The 25,583-nt window shown below is 36.6% G+C and overlaps 1 protein-coding gene across 1 annotated transcript; it reads right to left on the reverse strand.

Moving 5' to 3' along the window:
- Nucleotides 1-7,996: 7,996 nt before the first annotated feature.
- LOC116638599 (cyclin-A2-like) lies at nt 7,997-17,212 on the reverse strand. The gene is made up of 2 exons (XM_032414718.1): nt 17,198-17,212; nt 7,997-8,488 (listed from the first exon to the last, which is right to left on the reverse strand). Exons 1-2 carry the CDS (start codon nt 17,210-17,212, stop codon nt 7,997-7,999), a joined length of 507 nt encoding a protein of 168 aa, XP_032270609.1.
- Nucleotides 17,213-25,583: the final 8,371 nt, after the last annotated feature.

Below are 25,583 nucleotides of genomic sequence, written 5' to 3' on the forward strand. Positions count from 1 at the left end.
GATGTAGAGAAAGCATTTGACAAAATACAGCATCCTTTCCTGATTAAAACTCTTCAGAGTATAGGGATAGAGGGAACATTCCTCAAGTTCATAAAATCCATCTATGAAAAACCCACAGCGAATATCACCCTCAATGGGGAAAAGCTGAGAGCCTTTCCCTTAAGATCAGGAACACGTCAAGGATGCCCACTCTCGCCACTATTGTTCAACATAGTACTAGAAGTCCTAGCAACAGCAATCAGACAACAAAAAGAAATAAAAGGTATTCAAATTGGCAAAGAAGAAGTCAAACTCTCTCTCTTCACAGATGACATGATACTTTATGTGGAAAACCCAAAAGACTCCACCCCCAAATTACTAGAACTCATCCAGCAATTCAGTAATGTGGCAGGATACAAAATCAATGCACAGAAATCAGTTGCTTTCTTATACATATCAATGCAACTGTAGAAAGAGAAATTAAAGAAACGTTTCCATTTACAATAGCACCGAAAACCATAAGATACCTCGGAATAACTTAACCAAAGAGGTAAAGGATCTATACTCTAGGAACTACAGAACGCTTATGAAAGAAATTGAAGAAGACACAAAAAGATGGAAAAACATTCCATGCTCAGGGATCGGAAGAATAAACATTGTTAAAATGTCTATGCTACCCAGAGCAATCTATACCTTCAATGCCATCCTGATCAAAATACCAATAACATTTTTCAAAGTGCTGGAACAAACAATCCTAAAATTTGTATGGAATCAGAAAAGACCCCGAATTGCAAAGGAAATGTTGAAAAAGAAAAACAAAGCTGGGGGTATCAAGTTGCCTGATTTCAAGCTATATTACAAAGCAGTGATCACGAAGACAGCATAGTACTGGCACAAAAACAGTCATATAGACCAATGGAACAGAATAGAGAGCCCAGATGTGGACCCTCAACTCTCTGGTCAACTAATCTTCGACAAAGCAGGAAACAATATGCAATGGAAAAAAGATAGTCTCTTCAATAAATGGTGCTGGGAAAATTGGGACAGCTACATACAGAAGAATGAAACTCGACCATTTTCTAACACCATACACAAAGATAAACTCAAAGTGGATGAAAGACCTCAATGTGAGATAGGAATACATCAAAATCCTACAGGAGAACATAGGCAGTAGCCTCTTCGACATCGGCCATAGCAACTTCTTTCAAGATACATCTCCAAAAGCTAGTGAAACAAAAGCAAAAATGAACTTCTGGGACTTCATCAAGATAAAAAGCTTCTGCACAACAAAGGAAACAGTCAACAAAACAAAAAGGCAACCCACAGAATGGGAGAAGATATTTGCAAATGACACTACAGATAAAGAGCTGGTATCCAAGATCTATAAAGAACTTCTCAAACTCAACACCCAAAAACCAAATAATCAAGTCAAAAAACGGGCAGAAGACATGAACAGACACTTCTCAAAAGAAGACATACAAATGGCTAACAGACACATGAAAAAATGTTCAACATCATTAGCCATCAGGGAAATTCAAATCGAAACCACATTGAGATACCACCTTATACCAGTTAGAATGGCAAAAATTGACAAGGCAAGAAACAACAAATGTTGGAGAGGATGTGGAGAAAGGAGAACCCTCTTACACTGTTGGTGGGAATGCAAGTTGGTACAGCTACTTTGGAAAACAGTGTGGAGGTGCCTCAAAAATTTAAAAATAGAGCTACCCTATGACCCAGCAATTGCACTACTGGGTATTTACCCCAAAGACACAGATGTAGTGAAAAGAAGGGCCATATGCACCCCAACGTTCATAGCAGCAATGTCTGCAATAGCCCAACTGTGGAAAGAGCCAGGATGCCCTTCAACAGATGAATGGATAAAGAAGATGTGCTCCACATATACAATGGAATATTACTCAGCCATCAGAAAGGATGAATACCCAACTTTTGCATCAACATGGATGGGACTTGAGGAGATTATGCTAAGTGAAATAATATCCAATTATCATATGGTTTCACTTATTTGTGGAACATAAGGAATAGCATGGAGGACATTAGGAGAAGGAAGGGAAAAATGAAGGGGGGGAATCGGAGGGAGAGACAAACCATGAGAGACTAGAGACTCTGAGAAACAAATTGAGGGTGTTAGAGGGGATGGGGGTGGGGGATGGGTTAGCCTGGTGATGGGTATTAAGGAGGGCACGTACTACATGGAACACTGGGTGATATATGAAAACAATGAATCGTGGATCACTACACCAAAAACTAATGATGTATTGTATGGTGACTAACATAACATAATAAAATAAAATTAAAAAAAATAAAACAAAACAATTAATGGATATTTTTTGGATAATTAAATTCATATTCTTCCTATTCTCTCTGTAGTGAATATAGACCATGACATAATAATTAGGTTTTCTATCTTCCAACTTGCTGATATAGCATACTTTTCTTACAGGGCTTTTCCCCCCACAAAATAGAAAAGGTCAATGACATTCTTCAGAATTACAAACAAACCTAAAGGCTTTTCTAATTTCAAAGACTGGACTCTTGCTAAGAAAAGACTAAGTCATCAATTATAATAGAAATGAAGTGTGTTGTTGTGTCTTTTTGCTTCTTTTCCTTTTTCAAATGTGTTCCTTTAGAGTCTGGGGTTATCATCAGGGAGATATTAAGGTTCTAGGGAGTAGATAAGAACAAGTCACAATATATTTTAAAATATTTTTAGCCTGTCTAGATTGGCTTAAGGGGAAAAAAGACAACCTATGATGCCCACTCTTTTTTTTTTTTTTTAAGATTTTATTTATTTAGTTGACAGAGAGAGACACAGCAAGAGAGGGAACACAAGCAGGGGGAGTGGGAGAGGGAGAAGCAGGCTTCCCGCAGAGCGCGGAGCCCGATGCGGGGCTCGATTCCAGGTCCCTGGGACCATGACGTGAGCCGAAGGCAGACGCTTAACGACTGAGCCACCCAGGTGCCCTATGATCCCCACTCTTAACAGAGTACAGGACAACATGTACATAAATACAAAAGAATGTCTCAGCCTCAGAATTCCAATTTAGAACATTCACATTGTGATATGGGAGGGACAATACTTAAATCTAATTCAAACTTTAAGATTAATAATAAAAAAATTCTCCTAGAGGCGCCTGGGTGGCTCAGTGGGTTAAGTGTCCAACTTTTGATTTCAACTCAGGTCATGATTTCAGGGTCATTAGATGGAGCCCAGCGTTGGACTCCGCACTGGTCATGGAGCCTGCTTAAAATTCTCTCTCCCTCTCCTTTTGCCCCCCTACCCCCTAACTCGTGCACACACTCTCTCTCTTAAAAAAAAAAAAAAAAATATCCTAGATGTGGAAAAAGAAAATAAAAACAAAAAGGAAAATGGAGGGATATTTTACAAGGATTACATTCTTTTTCTGCAAACCCTTAAATTGGTGAGGAGATGCTTCCATTGCTAAATTTCCCAAAAGAAAAACAAAGCATGTACTTCTTGTTACCATTAAGTAATGGGCACACAAGATTTGTTTGAAATAATTTGATAATTGAAGTGTGTGTGTGTGTGTGTGTGTGTGTGCATGTGTGTGGAAAGAGAGAACATATCAATCCAGGCATTAGGGTAAATCCAAGGCTTTCTCTTATGTCATTAATTTTTTATAAAGTATCATTGCTTTATTTTGAATAGCATATGACTGGACACCATATATTTTTTTAAAGTTTTATTTATTTGAGAGAGAGAGCACGAGAGACAGCATGAGAGGGGAGAGGGTCAGAGAGAGAAGCAGGCCCCTCGCTGAGCGGGGAGCCTGACATGGGACTCCATCCTGGGACTCTGGGATCATGACCTGAGCTGAAGGCAGTTGCTTAAGCAACTGAGCCACCCAGGTGCCCTGGACACCATGTTTTTACATGATTAAAAATCTTCAGTTCTAGGGGCACCTGGGTGGCTCAGTCTAAGCGTCTGCCTTTGGCTCGGGTCATGATCCTGGGGTCCTGGGATTGAGCCCTGCATCAGGCTCCCTGTTCAACAGGAGGCCTGATTCCTGTCTCACTTCCCCTGCTGTGTTCCCTCTCTCTGTCTCTCTCTCTGACAAATAAGTAAAATCTTAAAAAAAAAAAATCTTCTATTTCCTGTGTCTCAACTCTAAATCTACCCATTTTTGCCCTGTTTTATGGTACCGTAGCTGGACCTTGTAACATTTCTGCTTTGTTGGTTACCTTTAACAGTAGGCTCTTGAAAAGTCACTGCAAATGGAAAGGATTTTTTTTTTTTTCTAACCTAGTTTAGAGCTTTTTTTTTGACAGTTTCCTGGCTAGTGGTGTGCAAGAGAACATATGGTGCACAACCCCAGAAAGTTTTACCTGCAGCAAAGCAGGTACCCTCTCTGTGAGCTGTGTATGAACCCCAGGAGGTGGTTTCCCAGCTCCAGTCTATGGTCTCAGAGAATTTTTCTTCCATCCAGTGGACCTCAGACACAACAAATTTACAATAAAGTAAATATATTAAGCTTGGTGTAGGATAGGTCCCCTTCCTAACTGGCTTCTTCCTTAGATTCTCTCACTTAGCTTTAAATGTAGTAGCGGCTCCCTATATCTGTCTGTTATTCCTGTATTCTCTAGAGCTGTCTTTGCCTCTTTTACAAATTAATCTCCTCTTTACTGTTGATAATTCTTTATGTGAAAATTCCCCTGCTTAAATTATTGGTGTGCTGTTTCCTGAATGGACTGTGATAGATATTATGTCCCTGAAGCCTTCTGTCTCCCTTTTTCAGAAGCTCCTTTTTCTATATTACACAAGGTTAAAATCAAAGGCATAAGAATCAGGTTGCCTGAGTTTGTATTCTGGTTCTGCTACTTCATTTCTCAGTGATGCTTTGGGAAAGTTACTTACCTCTCTAAGCCTCTGATTCCTCCTCTCCAAAATGGAGGTGATGGAAACACTACTTGCCTTATAGGGTTGTTGTGAAGATTCAGTAAATTAATTCGCGTAAGACAAGTATGGAAACAATCAATTAATGTCAGCTATTATTATTATTTCCTTAATCCCTCCTCATGGAGTTGTAGTCACAGAAAAATGTAATATACACATTCTTTCATAAATTCTGTGTGGTATATAAAAGGAATATAGAGCGTCTAACTTAAATAGTCTGCTTAACAGGTAGCCTTTCCTAACCATCTTCCCTCTTCCCACTCCTTTGTGTTGATATACAGGACTTTATCTTTGCAATTATCACGCTGCACTGTAAACAGTTTCTTTAAAAAGCTATCTTGAGAGTCAGATGCTACACCTTGCTTATGGCTCACACCTAGTAAACACTTATGAAACGTTTAAAGAAGGAGGACAAGCGGTAAAGAATGCATTTTTTTTTCTATCATTCCCTTCAATTTTCAAGACACAAAACTAACCTGAAATATGAAACTGACCCCATCACCTCCAATCAGGGAAACTATTTTATTTCCTGTGACACAGAAGGGAGAGAGAGAAGTACAAACCTAATAGAGTCAGGTGCCCAAGGAGGTTAAGCAGAGATCTGATATGTGCTTAACAGTTAAAGATCTATGAGCTCTGCTAATGCATGCTGACTAGAGAAAACAATATTCTCTATCCCAAACCACCTCTCTTTCCTTTATTTTTAATTAGTTTGTTAATGAGCTAATGCTTCCAACGGACTGTGAAATTAAAACAATGTGCTTTCTACTGTGATTGCTAAACATTTTCACTGGACATAAAATGTGTTTCACCCTCAATGGGATTTTCTTTTTTCTATTTATAAACAAATCAAAATGACAGCATCAAAGAGGTGCAGGTGTCTGGTGGGTAAATAAATAAACATTCCCAGCATGTGGAACAATTAAATAATCTCAAACAAAATGGGATCAGAGGCAGATGCACACACCACAGGAACAACTCTTTACAGGCAAAGGGAAAAACTCCAAATGAATCTGCAACAGAGGAACTTGGCTCAGTGGGCCAGCCAATTTTGCATCTGTCCCTTTGGCAATGAAGAGTGCTCTGGACACTCTCAGTATGCACTTGGAACAGAGCTCTTCAGGCAATTCAGAGGGAAGAATAATGGACTTCAACGGAATCAGATGATGCTGAAGTGGACTCACCAAGGCAGACTCTCCCAGCAAAACCAGAACACAATATTCCTTAAACAGGCACCATACTTTCTTGCCTCTGTGTCCTGTTCCATCTTCCTGGAATCTTTTTTTCTTGCTTACAATGCCCACCCCAAATTAAATATTTTGATGTTCAAATAATATTCATTCTAAAATCTCTGAAGGTCATTTACTTCATGAGGCATTACCTAATTGTGTTAGCCCTGTGTGCATTAAAATAGCACCCTTGCTTTAAAAATGACAAGATAAAAACCTTTCTAACAAAACTTAGTATACAAATAAGTGGGCTTTTCGGAAAAATATTTGTTGAATTTAATTTGAAGGCAGAGCATCTATACAAATTACAGGTGGAGGGCACCTGGTGACTCAGTTGGTTAGGCGTCTGCCTCCGGCTCAGGTCAGATTTCAGGGTCCTGGGATCTAGCCCCCCATAGGGCTCCCTGCTTGGCAGGGAGTCTGTTTCTCCCTCTCCCTCTGCTGCTCCCCCTGCTTGTGCTCTCTTGCTCGCTCTCTCTCTCAAATAAATAAAAAATTAAAAAAAAAATTACAGGTGGAATATAATGAGAAAAAGAGAAACAACAACAGTTTGGGAGGGTGACAATTCATATCATGTTTTGGTGATGAGACAACTTACATGAAGAAGGTGATTTGAACCTTAAGGAATGGAAAGGATTTCAAGAGGAAAGGATGTTCCAGACAGGAGCGGACTCAGAAAGAAAGATGGGGATAAGGGATTTAGGGCATTAGAACTGAACCATTTGATTCCTGTGTGGGGTAGCCTTGAATAAACGGAATAAGTTAAGCTAAACAAGGAGATTAAATCAAGAAAGGGAAGATAATTAAATATTAAGTATAAACTTTGGATTTAGTCTATTAAATATTTTAAGACAACTAAAGGTTCCTAAGATTTTAAGATATTAATCTGATTCTGCACTTACTTTTAAAGTTTCAAAAAAAAAAAAAAGTTTTATATTTTCCTGGAAGAAAAAAACATAGATACTTTAAGAAAGAAGTGATAAAAAGAAACACTCTTATGCTTGTAGTTTAATAAGCAATTGGACAGCATTATCAAACTTTAGAAGAGATGTCTGAAATAGCTAATGCAAAGCAACCATTGCGCATGTGGAAAAAATGGCATTGTTCAGCTTTCCACAAAACACACTTAAGTGTAAAGAAATCTACGATGACTCATTTGAACAGTTGTGGAAAACTTGAATACAACAGCTAAGTCATTGAAAAAACAAATGAATCTGATGTAAAAAAATAATAAAGATAGAAATATATATGAACATCCTATGAAAACTTTTAAAGTCATTTGGAAAAGCAATTTTTGTAATCCTGTTGTCACATGGAACTTAAACTCTGTAAGGTAAGACTTTATATAGACCTTAGAACAGAAAAGATACTGCCCCACAGGGGGGAAATGGTTCACAGCAGTTGAATGTATTCATGTAGCTTATACTGAGTGCTTACCATGGGAAAAGAGAGAAACAGGATCTGTTCCCTAATGTAGAGTAAATTGCAGTTGGAGAACACAAAGATAGAGTCTGTGGTATGTGATGGATAGCTGAAGGTGAGGGGTATTTATTTATTTATTTATTTATTTATTTATTTTCCAAAATCCGTTTATTAGTTCTTATTCTTACTGTGCTGACAGCTGGCATCATTAATACTTTAAGAAAACCACTTAAAATTAGCCAAATATCTAAGATAGTTACATGTACAAAAGATATACAAATTAAAACCGTTTAAAAAGTAATAGATACCATAATTTGTACTTGATCATAACTCTATTCAGAAATGATTGTAAAATTAAAATCTTACAAAAACTGTACACCATATACTTTGAGTGATTTACATCTTAGAAAACAAAGGCAGTCTTTCACCATTACACATTTAGTGTCTCTGGTGGGTTGAGGAGAGAAACACCATGATACTTTGAACATTTATACTTTCCTCTTATTGACTGTTGTGCATGCTGTGGTGATCTGAGGTAGGTCTGGTGAAGGTCCATGAGACAAGGCTTAAGACTTTCCAAGGTATATCCAGTCTTTTGAACTAAAGATTCAGGCCAGCTCTGTCCTGTGACTGTGCAGAGTGCTAAATGAAAAGCTGCTGCAGCAATAACTGATGGCAGATACTTTAGGTAGGGGTCAGCATCTATCAGACTTAGTTCTCCCAAAAACACTGCTAAACTTTCAACTTTGCAGTTGGCAGACGACTGGTGCAGAAAGTATTGGGTAAGAAACCGATTTATTGTTGGTGCAGCTAGGTCAAAAGCACGCACTTTCAAAACTAGGTGCTCCATTCTCAGGACCTGTTTCTTGGTATAGGTATCATCTGTAATGTACACAAACTGTGTGCTGGGCTCTTGTGGGCCCTGGAAAGCATAATGTTGGAAACTTCCCTAATTGGATTGAGGATCTGGGGAAGCCTTCCTGGAGGGAATGGTTGATATACTGAGTTTCAAATGGGACAAATGGGAACTAGTGGGGTAGAGGAGATTTAAAGTCATTCCCGGTGAAGAACGTCAAACGCACAGAAGTAGGAAGTAGCACGACGTGTGGCACCACCGAGAGCGTGTTATGTCACGGTACCTCCTGAAGGGCAGGGCAGCCCAATGATTAAGGCAGGCTCCAGAACGATACAGATCTGAATTCACACCCAAGCTCTGTCCTTTATATTTTAAACCAGACATCATGGCAGTTCTGTCTAGGAAGTGGCAAGGGAGAGTCCACCTCAGGCCTTGTTTTCTGTGGAGAACCTTAAAACAAACTTGTGCCCCTGGAGAGAGCCAGGTATCTGCAAAGATGGTTGGGAAGGTCCTGCATCTCAGAGAAGCTGCAGAAGAGACTGTCTACCAGGAAACCTGCTTCTAGAAAAAGTTCAAAGGAACTACATTTGAGAGAGAGGCACAAAGGAAGACAAAGAAAACAGCAAGCGTAAGAGATTAAAAAGATGAGTACTAAGGGATGATTTACTTAAGAAATGATGATATTCCTCTAAATCAGTATTTCCTTTGACAAAGTCATCGGCTAATAATAGCAGCACCTACATATTTATTGGTTATTCAATAATTAATATATTTGATATATATTATTTTTAAACAATTGATACATTCGACTCATTCTATCAAGACCACATTGCAACTCCATTTTGCAATGAGAATGTTTAGATTATGATCCAAAATACAAAATTAATATTATTACTTTATGGGGTCACTTTGATTTCCATCTAAAATTACATTTCTTTTTTTTTTTTTTAAACATTTTATTTATTTGACAGAGAGACACAGCGAGAGAGGGAACACAAGCAGAGGGAGTGGGAGAGGGAGAAGCAGGCTTCCCGCCGAGCAGGGAGCCCGATGCGGAGCTCGATCCCAGGACCCTGGGATCATGACCTGAGCCGAAGGCAGGCACTTAATGACTGAGCCACCCAGGCACCCCTAAAATTACATTTCTTAGATTCATCATTCACCATATTTACTAGGTTTGCATAATTGCTTGCTTTTTGCCTGTTAAAAGTAGTTATGCATTTTTTTGGATTTTTCTTTAAATATATTCATCTTCCCTTATTAATCTGCATATAGGGACAGAGGAGAAAGAGACATGAGGAAAGAAAACAAACCAGAAGAGGTAAATACTAAAATAAGATAGCTATTGAAAGCAACCAAATTTAAAAGAATTCCTAACAGATGTTGCTGGTACTTGTGATGGTGACACAGTTTGGATGGGATCTTATCCCCTCTTTGCGAATATGTATTCCCTTTTAGTTGAACCAATCAGGTAAGATAACTAGCTATTACTACTCTATATGTGATATTATTATTACCATTTCAAATCCTGCTGACATTTATTTTTCTTCTCCCACAGCCGTCTAAATAGATTACTCAGGATAGGTAGATAATTTTCTCAGTAGAAGGTTGGGGGGGGGTGGCGTTGCGGAACATGGAATCACAGACAGTATAAAGGCAGGACAAAGGTGACTCAGCTAATTAGCACCAGAAAATCAGCTTCATGAATCTCAGGTCACTGATCTTTCTACTACAAAGGTAGAGAATTACGCTATCTGGTTTTGCTCCCTTCCTTCCTTTTTTTTTCCTTGTTGTTTAGGGTTTATCAAAGAGTCTGTCCATGAGTCTCTTTAATTTTGTATTTGTTTTTTATATTATCATTGTGCTTAATCTCAGTTAATCATATTCTTAATAATATGTATAAGATGTATGTATATAAATTGTATCAGGATTGCTTTTTAGCAATAGAACCAACTTTCAAGTGTTTTTAATAGTGACATGTATAAAAATAATTTTATCATACTTTAATTAGTGAAGAGAGGTATACCTCATGCAGTCTACTGCACAGAAACTATCCTTGGCTGAGTGTTTTAGCTCCTAGACAGGTATAGCATTTATTCCACTCAGGGATAAGGTTCAAAGTGTGACTCCAAGACTATAGCTCAGTGGAGGGGTGCTCAACCTGAAACTCAAAGGACCTCTTAGTAATGAGATCATTTTTCATTGTTAAGAGGAGAAGAGCTTTCTCATTTATGTCACCATGTACTTCCAAATGTTTACTCATCTTTGAAATGTGTTTATTACAACACTTCACCAATAATGTGTTTGAAATATTGGCTATGATTATTACTAATCAACAGATAAATGAACAACAGTATAGAGTCATGATTGCAGTTGTCTGGTGGGCAAGGGATCTCTTATTCCAAAACTCCAAAGGAACTTAGTTTATATTTAAAATAAGTAGTACAGATTTTACTATTTTACCAAGGAATTTTCATATTGACAGACTGATCACATCAAAATCTTCTGTTTAATTCCTAGTATATCTTTTCATTTTATTAGCCAGATATTTTTGCTCCTACTATCTTTTTCAATTATCTATTACTGCATATCATATCATACTAACCCAAAACATAGTGGTTCAAAACAATGATAATACTTTGCTCATGAATCTACAAATTGGGCAGATCTCAGTAAAACAGCTTTTTCTTTCTTTCTTTTTTTTTTAAACTGCAAATGAGCATCAGCTAAGATAGCTTGAATGTTGGGAATGAAATCACCTGGAGGCTTGGTCATCCATCCGTCTGGTAGTTGATGATGATTGTTGACTGGAACTTCAGCTGAGGCTGTAAACAAGACATCTAAAAGTGTCTTTCTGATGTGCCTACTTGGCTTCATAATGGCTTGGTAGCTGGATTCTTCCTGAGACATCTCAAGAGGACTGGGCATAAGTTTTATTACCTTTTTTTGGACTTAACCTCAGCAGTACATGGTGTTAATTTTATTGTAGTCACAGGCCTACCCATATTGAAAGGCAAAAAGCAAAGATCTCATCAATCAGTGGAAGAATATCAATATCACCTTTTAAGACGATTATGTAGGATAAAATATATTTTCAAGGACTTTAGTGGGAAGTAAGATTTGCTACGGTCTGCCCTCTAGCCACAGCAGTTTATCATCTTTACACGTGCAAAATTCCCTCAAGATATCTCACGAAGTCTCATTTATGATGGTATTAGGCTTAGGCTGAAGGTCCAAAATCTCATCATCAAAATCTGTTCAAGTGCAGCTGAGGATCTTTGGTTCTTATTCCTTGATTACAGCTCTTCAAGTTCAATTTCCTTTATTAGAGTTGGACCCTCATTTTGATGTTTAAAAAGGATGTAGTATCTATTGAGTTTACTTCAAAATAAAATATATTCTAGTATCTGAGAGTCACATTTATGTAAATCTCATACTTTCCTCAAAAACACCCATCAATTTCAAGGTATTACTACAGAAATGATTCATAGTCTGAAAAACTAAATGTTTATAGCCACAAAATAAATTTGCACAGAACGGTCTTCTTGAAATGTTTATGGGATCGATTGTGCTTATTTACTGAGGGATATTCCACTTTGCAGTCAATATTCTCTGTATTTCCTACTACTGTCTGAGCTCACCCTATGGGAACCCTTACATAATCCAGTGATGGAGAAAACAGAAGCTTAAATAATTTAACACTATGAAATACAGTAGTGTGCCTTCCAAAACATAAAATACCACAATTTTTGGCCTTTCAGATATTGATTGTCACTAAATATTAACACAAGTAAATTTTTTCTAACTGCAGTGTAGTTTTGTAAAGCAATCTTTTACAAAACAGTCTGCAACACAGACTAATAAAGAGTTAGGAAGGTCTATTGGACATGCCGTTTCTTTTTCACATTGATCATCTCAAAATATCTTAACACACATAGGCACTGTTCCTCCCTACACTCTGACCAAAGATCATGAGTCACAATGTAGTGATATTAAGGTGACAGTATCAGTTATCTTCAGAAATCAGAACACATTTGAGAGGGATAGAGCACGATTAGTAATTATATTAGGACAAAAGGTGTAAACCAGAATAATCCTGAGTGGACTGGGACATGTGCATAAGCAAACTAGTGAGTGTATTTTGTACTTGAACAAAAGTTGGAATCCCAATTCTGCCTCTTATAAGTAACCTCATCCAATTCATTTAACCTCGTAGGCCCTCAGTTTTCTTATGTAAAAAAAATTAGAAATAATCAGACATCTCACTACTTGTATTAAATTATATAAATAAAATACTCTAAGTACTATCTGGCACAACTAAGGTCCTCAACAAATGGCAATTAGCTTTGTTATTATTGTATCCTGATTGCCTAGAATAGTATCTGGCACATGACAGATATGCAATAAATATTTGGTGAATAAATTAATAAAAGAAATAATAAATAAATCAATGACATGCAGAAGTACTACTAGTATTAAATGAAGTCATATAACACTCAAGGTGATTCTACTACATGTCATAGTAGAACAAATAGACAAATGCAAGTCCTTGGACAGAATCAACCTGGATTTAGAGAAACTACAAAATATGAAAAAAAAATAGACTTTTAATACTTTACCAGAAAATCTGTATACATTTTAAACCTCAGAACATTTGTGATTATGGTTTCTATCCATTTAATCTAATCATGTAAAAGAGTATTTTTTTTTTCAGTTATAAAATACTTTTCTCAGTTTCCCTGTTGTGTTATTGGAGGTTTTACTGGTGAGGGTAGGATAGATTATGTTGCATTATAAATGACAAGCTATAAACACAGGTTTTTCTTGGGGCGCCTGGGTGGCTCAGTCGTTAAGCGTCTGCCTTCGGCTCAGGTCATGGTCCCAGGGTCCTGGGATCGAGCCCCACATGGGGCTCCCCGCTCAGCGGGAAGCCTGCTTCTCCCTCTCCCACTCCCCCTGATTGTGTTCCCTCTCTCGCTGTGTCTCTGTCAAATAAATAAATAAAATCTTAAAAAAAAAAAAAAAACAAAAACAAAAAAAAACACAGGTTTTTCTTAATGCATTCACAGACATGGTCATGGTTATATATTATGTAACAATCCATTTGTATCCCTTGGCAGATTTTACAACAGAAACTTTTCAGGCCAGAGGGTGAAAGGGGTGACGTTTAAAATATTGAAAGTAAGTCATTGCTAACCACAGATTCTGTAACCAGCAAAACTGTCCTTCAGAAACAAATGAGGGATAAAGACTTTCTGAAACAAAACCGAGGAATATCATTACCACCAGACCTGCCTTACAAGAAATGCTAAAGGAAGTTCTTTAAGTGGAAGTAACATATCCATCCCCCAAGTTCCCTGGCTCAACAGGGCCACAGGCTTTGCTCTGCAAACCTTGTCTCGGCTAGAGCACCCCTGGGCTGCACAACTTTCAAGTGTTTTCACCAGCCCTTCTGGTCAAATGGAGCCAGAATACAGTCTCCACCACGGGTAAGGTAATGGAACAGATCCCCCGCCTGAGTGGAAAGAGGAGGGGACACTTCAGGCTATTTTTATTTCCCCGAGCAGTCTCTCTAGTTGGGAGGGGCTGGGAGGACCCTCAGCCTTGGCTATGAATTAGTCCTCCTGCATGCATGCAGTACAGGAAGCTTCTATGCCTGGTACTGGCTTTGCTCTGGGGGTGATCAGCTCCGCCTGCCCAGCCTGAGCACTGCTAGACTGTACAGCTTCCGGGACTGCTCAGGAGCTCTCTGATCACGTGGGGCTGAAGACATTCTTCACAGGGGGTGGGGCTATGCTCAGCACCTTGCCTAAGCATGGGCAAACAGGGCTTTAGGGTCAGCAACACTCCTCGTTTCAGGATCTGAATCAGGCCAATCAGTACCTTGCTGAGTTCCCTGATCAGAGTCTGTCCCTGATTTAATTTTGCAGATGAGCAAAGCCGCTGTTTGGGATTACTGCTTGGGCCCTGGGGGTATCAACCTGGTCTGCAGGGATCTGTGAGCTGGTTGTTACAAGCCCCGCCCCACTTTCTCTGTCATAGTCAGATTCCCAGTGGAATCTGCCCCACAAATTCCCCTACAATTCCCATGGTGAAAGATCATTGTAGGGTCTCCCACAAAGTGACCCACAATGCTGCAAGGGGGGAGCTGGATGTGTCCCCTGAGTTCTATTTTCCCACTGAAGGAACTAGAGGTTCAGAGACCTCTCCACATGGTGCTGCACTGGCCTGGGGAAGGGGTAATGTGGTCAATGTGGAGCTGCTTTTCTTACCATTCTAATGTGATCTGCCTTTGTCTCTGAGGTGCAAGAGGGTGCTTCCGCATTGCCTCTAGGATTCTCTTAGTGGTGCCTTGTTCTTGAATAGATGTTTGTTGTTCTTGTGAGGAGGACCAAAGTCAGGAACAACCTACGTCACCATTTTAGTAATGATATTCAGCCTCCTTATTCTTTAATATCGCCCCATAATATTTTTTATGTTCTTTAGAATAGTATGTTTAAGAACTGTGTAATATTCTGTTAAATTACCTAAATTAGTTTCCTGGGGCTGCCCTAACAAATTACCACTGACTTGGTGGTTTCAGATAACAGAAATTTATTCTCTCACAGTTCTGGAAGCCAGAAGCCTGAAATCAAAGTTTCAGGAAAGTTAAAGAGGGAAGTAGAATCCTTCTTTACCACTCAATTATAAGCTTTGAAAATTTAGGTTATGGAGTTTCTGGATCCATTCTTTAGCATATTTCTACCCATCAAGTTTCTCAGAAGCTGGCCACAGTGTGAGGACTTGAATGCAAGCAATTTATTGAGTGCTCTCGTAAGAAACTTAGAAGAGTGAGGGAAGCAGGAGAGAGGAGAGGAATCTAAGTAAAGGTATAATTTCAAGCAAAATCTCAGCCTCAGCTTCATCATGGTTGGGATTTCTAGGGGTAAATTCTGCCTTAGATTTGGTCCCAACTGGGGACATGTGAACTAAGTTTTATTACTTCTGCACTAGCACCTCTCCAGATTAGTGCAAACTTGGGCACTTCTAGATCCTTGTATGTATAGAAAAATGTAGCTGGAGTAGCTGAAGAGCGCTCCTCTGAGGACAGCTGCACTTGCTATGGTCCACCCTTTGCATCTCTGATGCACTTCCATCTCACATTAAGTACACCGTGTCCTGCCAAGGCTTCTTCAAGATGATGTTCCCTCACAATTTCTGGGGCAAAATTTACAGTAGGGAATATAGAAAGATGAGTGATCCCTGACTACTGCTGTTTATCCTGAAATTACAACTGATACTGATTTTACGCTCCTACCAGCTGTTCTTGATTCTATTCATCCTACTCTGGCACCTCTGCTGTCATAGAAGTTTTCCTGGTGAGAAGCATTTTGACTCCTTTGTGTATTCCCAAATTAAAGTTCTAAAGAGGAGATGTTCTGAAGAATGTTCACAGTAGCACTACTTAATTGGGGGGGAAAAAAAGAAGTAAGAACAGATTAAAAAATAAGAGAAAAGAAAAGGAGAAAAGTTAACAAAAAGACTGAAAATGCCCACAGATGAAAAAATAATACGGTAGATTGATTGTGATATATTTACGCAATGAGATACTTTATGCCAGTGAAAATGAATTTTTACGTGCAATAACATGAATACATTTTAGTGATCTAATGATGAGTAAGGAAAATATACAACTGCCTTTTTATAAAGCTCAAAAGCACATAAAACAAACGATGCATTATTTAGGCATACAATATACATCCGCAAAAAAATACAGTCAGAATAGTGGTTTCATTTGTAGAGGAGAAGGGGACTTAGGATAGGAAAGGCCTATATACACATATAGGAGTAGGTAAAACGTTGAATGGTGAGTTTAGTAATACTCATTATATTAGCAAATTAAACACATAAATGTAGGCCAAAGATAACCATGTATCCACTACCAAGGATTATCACTAATCTCTCTGCACACCTGATTTCCAATTAAAAATGAAGTTTCCAGATTGACTGGTTTGAATGTACAGCTAAGATTGAGAGCCACTATACTAGATGATCTGCAGTGCTACTCTAAGTTTCCTTTTTTTAAAAAGCTGAGGCAAAAAATACAGGAGAGAGATTTAATTTGTGCAAATACTGGTATGTGATATTTGAGGGGATGAGTTTTTTTTAATAATCAAAATTTTAAATATTTTATTTTGATATATAATAAAAGCATGAAACAAAACATACCAAATTTAAATTTGATCTCATGATATTCATTCAAATACTAAATAAATAAACTTCTTCAATAGGAGAGAAATAATGTCTGTCAGTAGAATGATTTTAACAGTCCTGAAATGGAGAAACGGCTCCACGGAGTCATATAACCCAAGTAATTCAATTACATACCTCATTAGAAAGTATGTAGAAAATACAAAGTTTCACTTAAAGGAGTGAAAAATCAAGGGATTTCTTAACAAACTCTAACCCCCATTTTAATCCCCTTATTTCAACAATGCAAGAACCTGTTTGTTGATTCACATGGACACTTTGACCACTTTAACACAAAGAAGAGCCACAGTGTAATAATGAACCTGACATGAAGATAAATGACTCCAATTAGCTTCCTCATTAGTTTTAACTAAGATTACTTCTTTAGTCATGACTGATTTATCTCCATTTCACTTCTCTAGAGCCTCAGGAAGTTGTCTGCCAGATTAAAGCCAGGTGAAGAGAGTTAATTTAAAATCTAGACAGTCGTCTGCTATTTTCCCTTGAATCAATCTGTGACCGGCACTCAAGAGTGGATTTACATACATGTGCTTTCGCCATTATCCCTATAGAACAAGGATCAGCAATATTGAAAGCCAACATTCACAAAGTATAGCAATAAGTGTGCAATGTATGTCTATGTTTTATATGATGAAGAAAAAGCTACACATTTTCAATAAGTACCTAGAGAATTCTTGAAAAATCCTAGATTGAATTTAAGTTTTTGATGGTCTCACTCTCACTTTCACTTTGTGATTACACCACAGAGAGTGGGGATTGAGAATGGGGACAGGCACATTGGTGGAATAAACTAAAAGCATTCATCACAAGCTTAGGATTCTTCCTAGGTGTCTGGTGTTGCCAAGCTGGGAACAGATATGAAACTGTGTTCTTCAGGTTTACAAAGAGACAGACCAGCCACGGAGATATTTGTCTTTCCTTAGGTCTCAGGTGAAGATGAACGTTTTGTGCTTTCTTGATGGAGACTCAGCCTACAGAAGCCTGTAAGTCCCTTGTGAGAAACTCTGTGTGTGCCCAGGCCCAGAGTTTACTCCAGGGAGAAATTGCCCAATTCCCCTGCCTCATACCTCCCCTTGGGTCTATGTGGTGTGGGATCCATGGGATGAAGTATTTTCAAACACTGATACTGGAAAAGAGACTGATGCTTTCATCAGGAAACCTGAGATCCTGGAAGCTAAGTGGAGGAAAAGTGGTTTGCTCTTCTGATTAACTGATTATTCATTCAAAAGCCAAAAGAGCAGAAGCTTCTGCACCATGTACCACCTGATTTTTTTGTCAGAACTCAAGATACTTTAGCACCTGACTCAGTTCTGGAGTTAAAGAAACACTGAAACAGAGCAGGCAAACCTTTAAAAAACAAAACAAAACAAAAACAAAAACAAAAAAAACAGTGACGACAAAAAATCCACTGAGACTTAGAGCCTCACAATGTAAAACCAAGGTAAACATTTATACAAGGAGGTCGCCTTTGCAATAGAACTGAGGGAAAAATCACCTCTAAAATCAGACATTTCTCTAAGGAATTCTGGTTTCTTTTAGTGGAAGGAATTAGGGAAGACAACTGTGAGGTTAGAGACACTCATTTCTACTAGAACAATATTGTGTCCAGGCCATCTCAGTGAAAGGGGTTTGAAGAAATAAATGTTTTAAAATGTTGCATCTAAACAAAAAATAAATAAATAAATAAAAATAAAAAAATAAAATGTTGCATCTAAAGTAATATTTCCAATTTAATTTGCATACTGTAGTTTTTACCTCAGTTCTTTGATTATAATTATATCCTCTTTAGATGTGGAAATTATTGATTCTGAAGACCATAACAGAATTTCTTATTTTACTTTGATACAGTGATACAAAATATCATTTCAAAATAACAATGCTTATGAGAATATTAAGCACTTCATATAAGTGTATGTTATTATGTTTATCTGTACCATGCATAATGGTAAATTTAGTAGAGAATAAAATCTATCAAGTTCTCTTAGCTATAATTATTAACAAGAAAAGGAAGAAATGAAGGAGAAACAGAAGGTAGAAAGGGAAGAAGGCGGCCATAATCCTGCCTTGAAGTAACATATTTCCTAATGAGAAAGCTTTATGCACAACTAAGTATTATACAAAGCATAATGTAATAAGAGGATGGCAGAAATGTAGACATAACCTAAGGAAATACTAAAGAAAAAACAGATGATTGTGACTTGGGAGTTGAGGAAAGTTTTCATAGCATAGGGGCTTAGCACTAGGCAATGAGAAATATTTTGAAGGGCAAAAATAACCAAGAAGTCATTCTAGACTAAAAAGATTCATTTTACCATCAACCTAAGCCAAGTTAAATAATTAAAAAACTAAATATAATGGGACAATATATCACTTTTATCTTGATATTAAGCATGAATTATAGTTAGATTATGCTAGCGCCACCTTCACTTAATTGGATATCCAGATGATGATTGTACTTAATTTCCAATACCTGGGATGAGAGAATACATTTTGCACATAGAATTCTTGGAAATAATTTGATATTAGTTCATCCGATTTTTTGTGTCTGTCACTTTCTTCCTACCTCTAAAATTGTTACTTTTAAATCTCTACTAAAAAAATATTATTCAAGATTGCAAAACCTAACATTTATTTCTTAGAATCCAAATTTCGTAAGACAAATGACATCATACTTTGAAAGTATAAAGCTGTAGATGAGATGCTGGGAAGGATATAAAAGTGACTTCAGCAGTAGCCCAAAAGTGTATAGCTAAGATTTACATATTATGTGAAGTATTATGAAAAAAATTAAGTATTGATTTTTAAGGCACAGATATTTATGATTCACAATGACCTTCACAACTTATAGGACTCAATAATATGCAGAAAACAAATGTGTGCTAGGTATATAATTTCTTCTGCCAAGGAACATAAGACCTATATATGAAAGTGGCTCAACAAAAAATGACAAATTCGAGACCATTTCATTATCTCCAAAGTATAATGTAGGGTTTTTAAATCATTTACTCTTTAACAAATATACATCTAGTACAAAAGTTATAAAACTTTATGTATAACAGTAGTATTCCAATTTACTTCTCTAAAATTAAAACTAAAGCAAGAGACATCTTTTCTTTTTTTCTAAATTACACTTCCATGAATAGGATATTTATATCTACTCTGGTATGGAGTATAGAATGATAGACATTTATTCCTTATTCTTTATTCCACATATATGTGAATGGTACACCCACTTCTCTAGATGCTTGTCTGAAATAATTTTGGCTGTATGTAACAGAAAATCTGCCCACAAAGTCTTAAACAAATGGAGGTTTAGGTGGCTTCATGTAACAAAAATTAGTAATAAGGCAGTTAACTTTTGACCATTCTATCCTATTCTTCTTTCTCTTCTTTTTCCTCTCCCCCTCCTTCTCCTCCCCCTCCCCTTCCCCCCCCACCTTCTTCTTCTAAGCAGTAAAGCTACAGCTTTTCTAGAAGCCACACCTAGACACTTAATATAGCTCTTTGACAAAAATTCTGCCAGTTGGTTATAGCTACCTATATGGGAGTCTTGGAAATCAAGTCTTCAGTTGTGCACATTATTAACTGAAACAAAATCCAGGTCATGGAAGCAACAAAGGAAAACTGGGATACTTGGTAGGCCTAAAACACAGTACCCAAGCCAATAAGCTGAGTATTACCATTGACTCCATCGTACTTTCATAATTGGAGAAATATACCATATTTATGGCTCAAAATAGTTCATGGAATTAATATGTGAGTTCTGCTCAAGTTGACCTATAAATATGACCCAAACCTAATTGAAATTCCAGAAGTTTTTGTATAAATTATCAATCTAATTCTGAAATTTATATAGAAACTAAGGAATTCTAATTTCCCAAAATTAAAACAAAACAAATGTCAATGACTCCCTCTACCTCATTTAAGAGCAATCAAGTGAGTGTGACATTAGTGAAAAATGTGGTCATAAATCAATGAAAAAAATAAAGTTCAGTAATTGAACCTCAACATATAATGAACTGATTTTCGACAAGGATGTCTAGGTTGACAAGAAAGAGGAATGTTTTAAATAAATGATGCTTGGACAATTGGACATGAATTGAGAAAAAAGGACAATCTATTTTGTATGAAATTTTAAAAAAACTTAAAATGGATGATAAACCTACATACAGGAGCTAAAACTGTGAAACTTCTAGAATAAGCATAGAAAAATATTCAAGATCTTGTTAGGCAAAGATTTCTTAGATATGACACAAAAAGACAATCTAAAGAGGGAAAAAATGATAAATTCTCACCAAAATGTATAATCTCTGCTTTTTTGAAAGTCACTGTTAGGAAAATGAGAAGACAAGGCACAGACTGGGAGAAAATATTTCTAAATCATGTATCTAATAAAGGGTTTCTTATTTCCAGAACATAAAGCAAACTTTCACTTCCTTTCTCCAGCTTCTATCCTCCCTGCAGGAGGTCTTTTGTATTAGTCTCTGGAAGAAACAGATACAATGGGGTCAAAATTTCATTCAGAGAACTTGGAAAATTGAGAAAAATAGAATTAATTTAACCATTAGTTTAATAAACTTCCCTAAGATGTAACTTAGAAGATCTTTCAAGTTGACTCCTACTCGCTTCTCCAGCCTTATTTCTCACTATCCCTCCATCAGACCACATGTGAGGAATTGCCATTACTAAAATGATTTCAACAGCAATTTTAGTTCCGAATGCAAAATTCACCCATAAGACAGGCTTTTCAGTATTTAAATCCTCAGCAGGGCTAGGTACCAATTTCATGTTATTTGTGAATCTTCCATCTCATTTAAGACTCTTTGGTCCTTTTGATTCCAAAAACATATCAGATTTAGCTAACTGTTGATCAGCATCCGGCAGACAGACATCTGATTGATTGTCTGAAATGACTACACAGTTTGGGATGTTATATATGCAATTACTGCCAAGAATAGGTAGTAAGCTCAAAGACCTATAAGATGCAAAGAAGGGATGCATCAAAAAAAAAAAAAAAGACACAAGCTGTTCACAATCACAAGTGAAAGTATAATTACCATACATCATATAGGAAGGGAAACTAACACTAAATAAGCACCTACTACATATTAACCATCTTGCTATTTAATTTGCAAATATTATCTCATCCACAGAATAGCTCCTTAATGTAAGCAATAAAATCTCCATTTTTAGGTTAAAATTTTTATTGAGATATAGTTGATATACTATAACATTCACCCTTTTAAAGAGTGCTTTTCAGTGGTTTGTAGTATATTTACAAAGTTATCCAACCTTCGTCACTATCTATTTTCAGAATAGTTCATTTTTCCCAAAAGAAACCCCCTACTTATTATAGCAGTCACTCCCCATTTCTCCCTCCTCTTCACCCCCACCCCAAACCCCTGACAATCACTAATCTACTTTCTTTCTCTCTGGATTTGCCCACTCTGGACTTTTCATATAAATGGAATAATACAATTATGTTGCCTCTTTCACTTAGCATAATGTACTCAAGGTACACTGATTTTTGTAGCATGAATCAATACTTCATTCTTTTTGTACCTGAATACTATTTCACTGTGTGGCTAAAACACAGTTTGTTTGCTCAATCATCAGTTGATGTACATTTGGTTGTTTCCATTTTTTGGCTATTACAAATAATGTTGCTGTGAACACTCATGTTCAAGTTTCTGTGTGGACATACTGTGTTTTCCTTTCTCTTGGGTATATGTGTAGGAGTGGAATTGCTAGGTTATACACAACCTTTTACAAGTTTTTATTTTATTCTTCCTTTAATAGGTAGATATAGATATAGCTAGTTACAAATAAAAATAACACCACATTCTTAGTCAAATGTTAGCATTGCACACATACGCTTTATTTTCACTTCACTTTTTTCACTTAAAATATATTCTGAAAGATAAAACGAAAAATGTATGTGCTGAATATCACTATATGGATATTCCTCACTTCTTTTTACAGCTGCATGATCAGGATATGCCATGATTAATTCAGCCAGTAACCTATCCATGGACACGAGGTTGTTTTATATTCTCTTGCTATTACAAATTGAAATGGAATAAATTGCCTTAAGTATATATTTTTTCATATTGTTGCTAATATATTTTTAGGATACATTTTTAGAAATGAAGTTTCTGGGTCAAAGGATAAATGCAGTTTGGTATTATCAAATTCCTTTCCATTAATGTTGCTCTATTTTGTATTTCCAGCCAGTATCCCTATGTGGTTACTTTTTATAATACATTTAACAATAGATACAAATATCAAATCATTATAGTACATGAAACTAATATGTTATACGTCAATTATATTTCAACAATATTTAAAGCTCAAATGTAGAGAAATATTAGAAGAAATTTACAAACCCATGAAATCCTACCAAGAAGTTAAAATTTTTTAAAATGTTAAAAATTAATAATAATTTAGAATTAAAAGAATAATTAACAATTTGATCAAAGGAACACAGAACTGGCATCAAAAACTAGAGAACACACATTATTACTTCTAATTATATATAGTACATTATAAAAAGTAAACACATAGGGATTATAAAATATTCATTTTAAGTGTAGGGGAATGTAGGTTTTAGAAAATTAAAAGAACTTAACAAAGTTACACAGTTATTAAAGGAGTGATCCTGCAGCGCCTGGGTGTCTCAGTCAGTTAAATGTCTGCCTTCGGCTCAGGTCATGATCCCAGTGTCCTGAGACTGAGACCCTAGTGGGGCTCCCTGCTCAGCAGGGAGTCTGCTTCTCCCTCTCCTTCTGCCCCCCGCCTCCACTCGTGGTCATGCTCTCTCTCTCGCTCTCTCAAATAAATAAATAAAATCTTAAAAAAAATAATAATAAAGGAATGATCTTGAATTTGCACGCAAATAAATCTGGCTCCAAAGATTCTTACGTTTCTTATAAATGTTGCTCCAAAGGAAGAGAACTATGCATTATCTGAAAAAAAGTCATTTCTGAGAAAGAAAAATAATACAATTGGAGATAGCATTCAGAATATAATACCTTAGACCATATCTCATTTTGAAAATATAATCCATTAATTAATATATTGATTATTCATATTTTAGTAACTTCTATTATAACTTAAGAGTAACTGTTGCATTTGCTTCTACTTTATAGATGTTCATTTTTAAGGCACGCCCTTAAGATACAGAAGATGTGCCAGTGAAGAGTTAAACTGTTGCTGATACAGAACACACTGATGCAATACCTTTGACAAATGAACAGATAAATTCCAATGTCAGGTATTGTTGCAAGAACTTCAGATTAAAATATTTATGGTCTTATGAAGATTTTTAGGGCAATAAAAACAGGGCAGTGCATTTATTGGTTTCTCTCATAACTCAAACCTGGAAGAGGACGTAACCTTAAACTAGAAAGATTATGCTGGCCAGGTGCCAAATACTTTGGATTTTCTCTTATTATATCTTAATATTCAGCCTCAGGAGACACAGTTACATAAAGACAAACAAAGCATATATTAAAAGTCAACAACAACAACTTGAAAGCTTTTTGTTGTGAAGGTGGGTAGAGTCAGGACAGAATTCCCCAAAACTGATCACAGTTTTCAAAGTAACAGGTAGAGAACAATAATGAGAGAAATGTAGAGGCTAAAAGAAACATTTCAAGGCTAAGCGAGGTTCCATTTAGAAACCACTTGACAAACTCCATCATTTATATTTATACTACATTAAAGAAATGATCACCCTTATATTTTGAAAATGGTAGGACAAGACATTTTTTAGACTTTATTTTTTTAGAACCATTTCAGGTCCACAGCAAAATCAAGAAGGTAGAGAATTTCCCATATACTCCTACCCCCACATATGCATAGCCTCCCCATTATCCATATCCTTCACCAGAGTGACAATTTTGTTACAGTTGATGAACCTACATTGACACATCATAGTCACCCAAAGTCCATAGTCTACATTACATTTCACTCATGGTATTGTACATTCTATGAGTTTGGACAAATATATAAAAACATGCATCCATCATATGTTATCATATAGAATATTTTCACTGCCCTAAAAATCCTTTATTCTTTCCTCTCCTCAATCCCTGGAAACCACTGATGTTTTTACTGTTACCTTTTCCAAGATGTCATATAGGAATTTTTCATGCCTTTTCCAAGATGTCATATAGGAATCATATGGTATGTAGCCTTTTCAGATTGGCTTCTTTCCAGATTAGCATTTAAGTTTTTCTTTCAGATTGGCATTTAAGTTTTCTTCATGTCTTTTTATGGCTGGATGGCTCCTTTCTTTTGTAGCACTGAATAATATTCCATTGTCTGGATGTACCACAGTTTACTTATCCATTTATCTACCAAAGGACATCTTGGTTGCTTCCAAACTTTGACGATCATAAATAAAAGCTGCTATAAACATGGTGTGCAGGTTTTCGTTGGGACATACCTTTTCAGCTTCTTTGGGCAAATACTAAGGGGAATAATTGTTGGAATATGTTTAGTTTTGTAAGAAACCACCAAACTGCCTTCCAAAGTGGCTGTATTGTGCATTCCTATCAGCAGTGAATGAGAGTTCCTGTTGCTCCACATATGTCAGCAAGTGGTGATGTCATGTTCTAGATTTTGGACTAAAATTTTAATAGTTGTGTAATGCTATCTCATTGTTTTGGTTTGCTCTTCCTTGCTGACATATGACGTGGAGCATCTTTTTATATGCTAATATGTCATCTGTATATCTTCTTTGGTGAAGTATGTAAGGTCTTTGACCCATTTTTAAGTCTGGTTGTTTATTTTCTTATTGTTGAGTTTTAAAAGTTTTTGTATATTTTGGATAACAGTCATATATTAGATGCATCTTTTGCAAATATTTTTCTCCCAGTCTGTGGCTTGTCTTCTCATTCTCTTGGCA

The sequence above is a fragment of the Phoca vitulina genome, unplaced genomic scaffold, assembly GCF_004348235.1.
Source record: "Phoca vitulina isolate PV1807 unplaced genomic scaffold, GSC_HSeal_1.0 scaffold16, whole genome shotgun sequence".
NCBI classification, from domain to species: domain Eukaryota; kingdom Metazoa; phylum Chordata; class Mammalia; order Carnivora; family Phocidae; genus Phoca; species Phoca vitulina.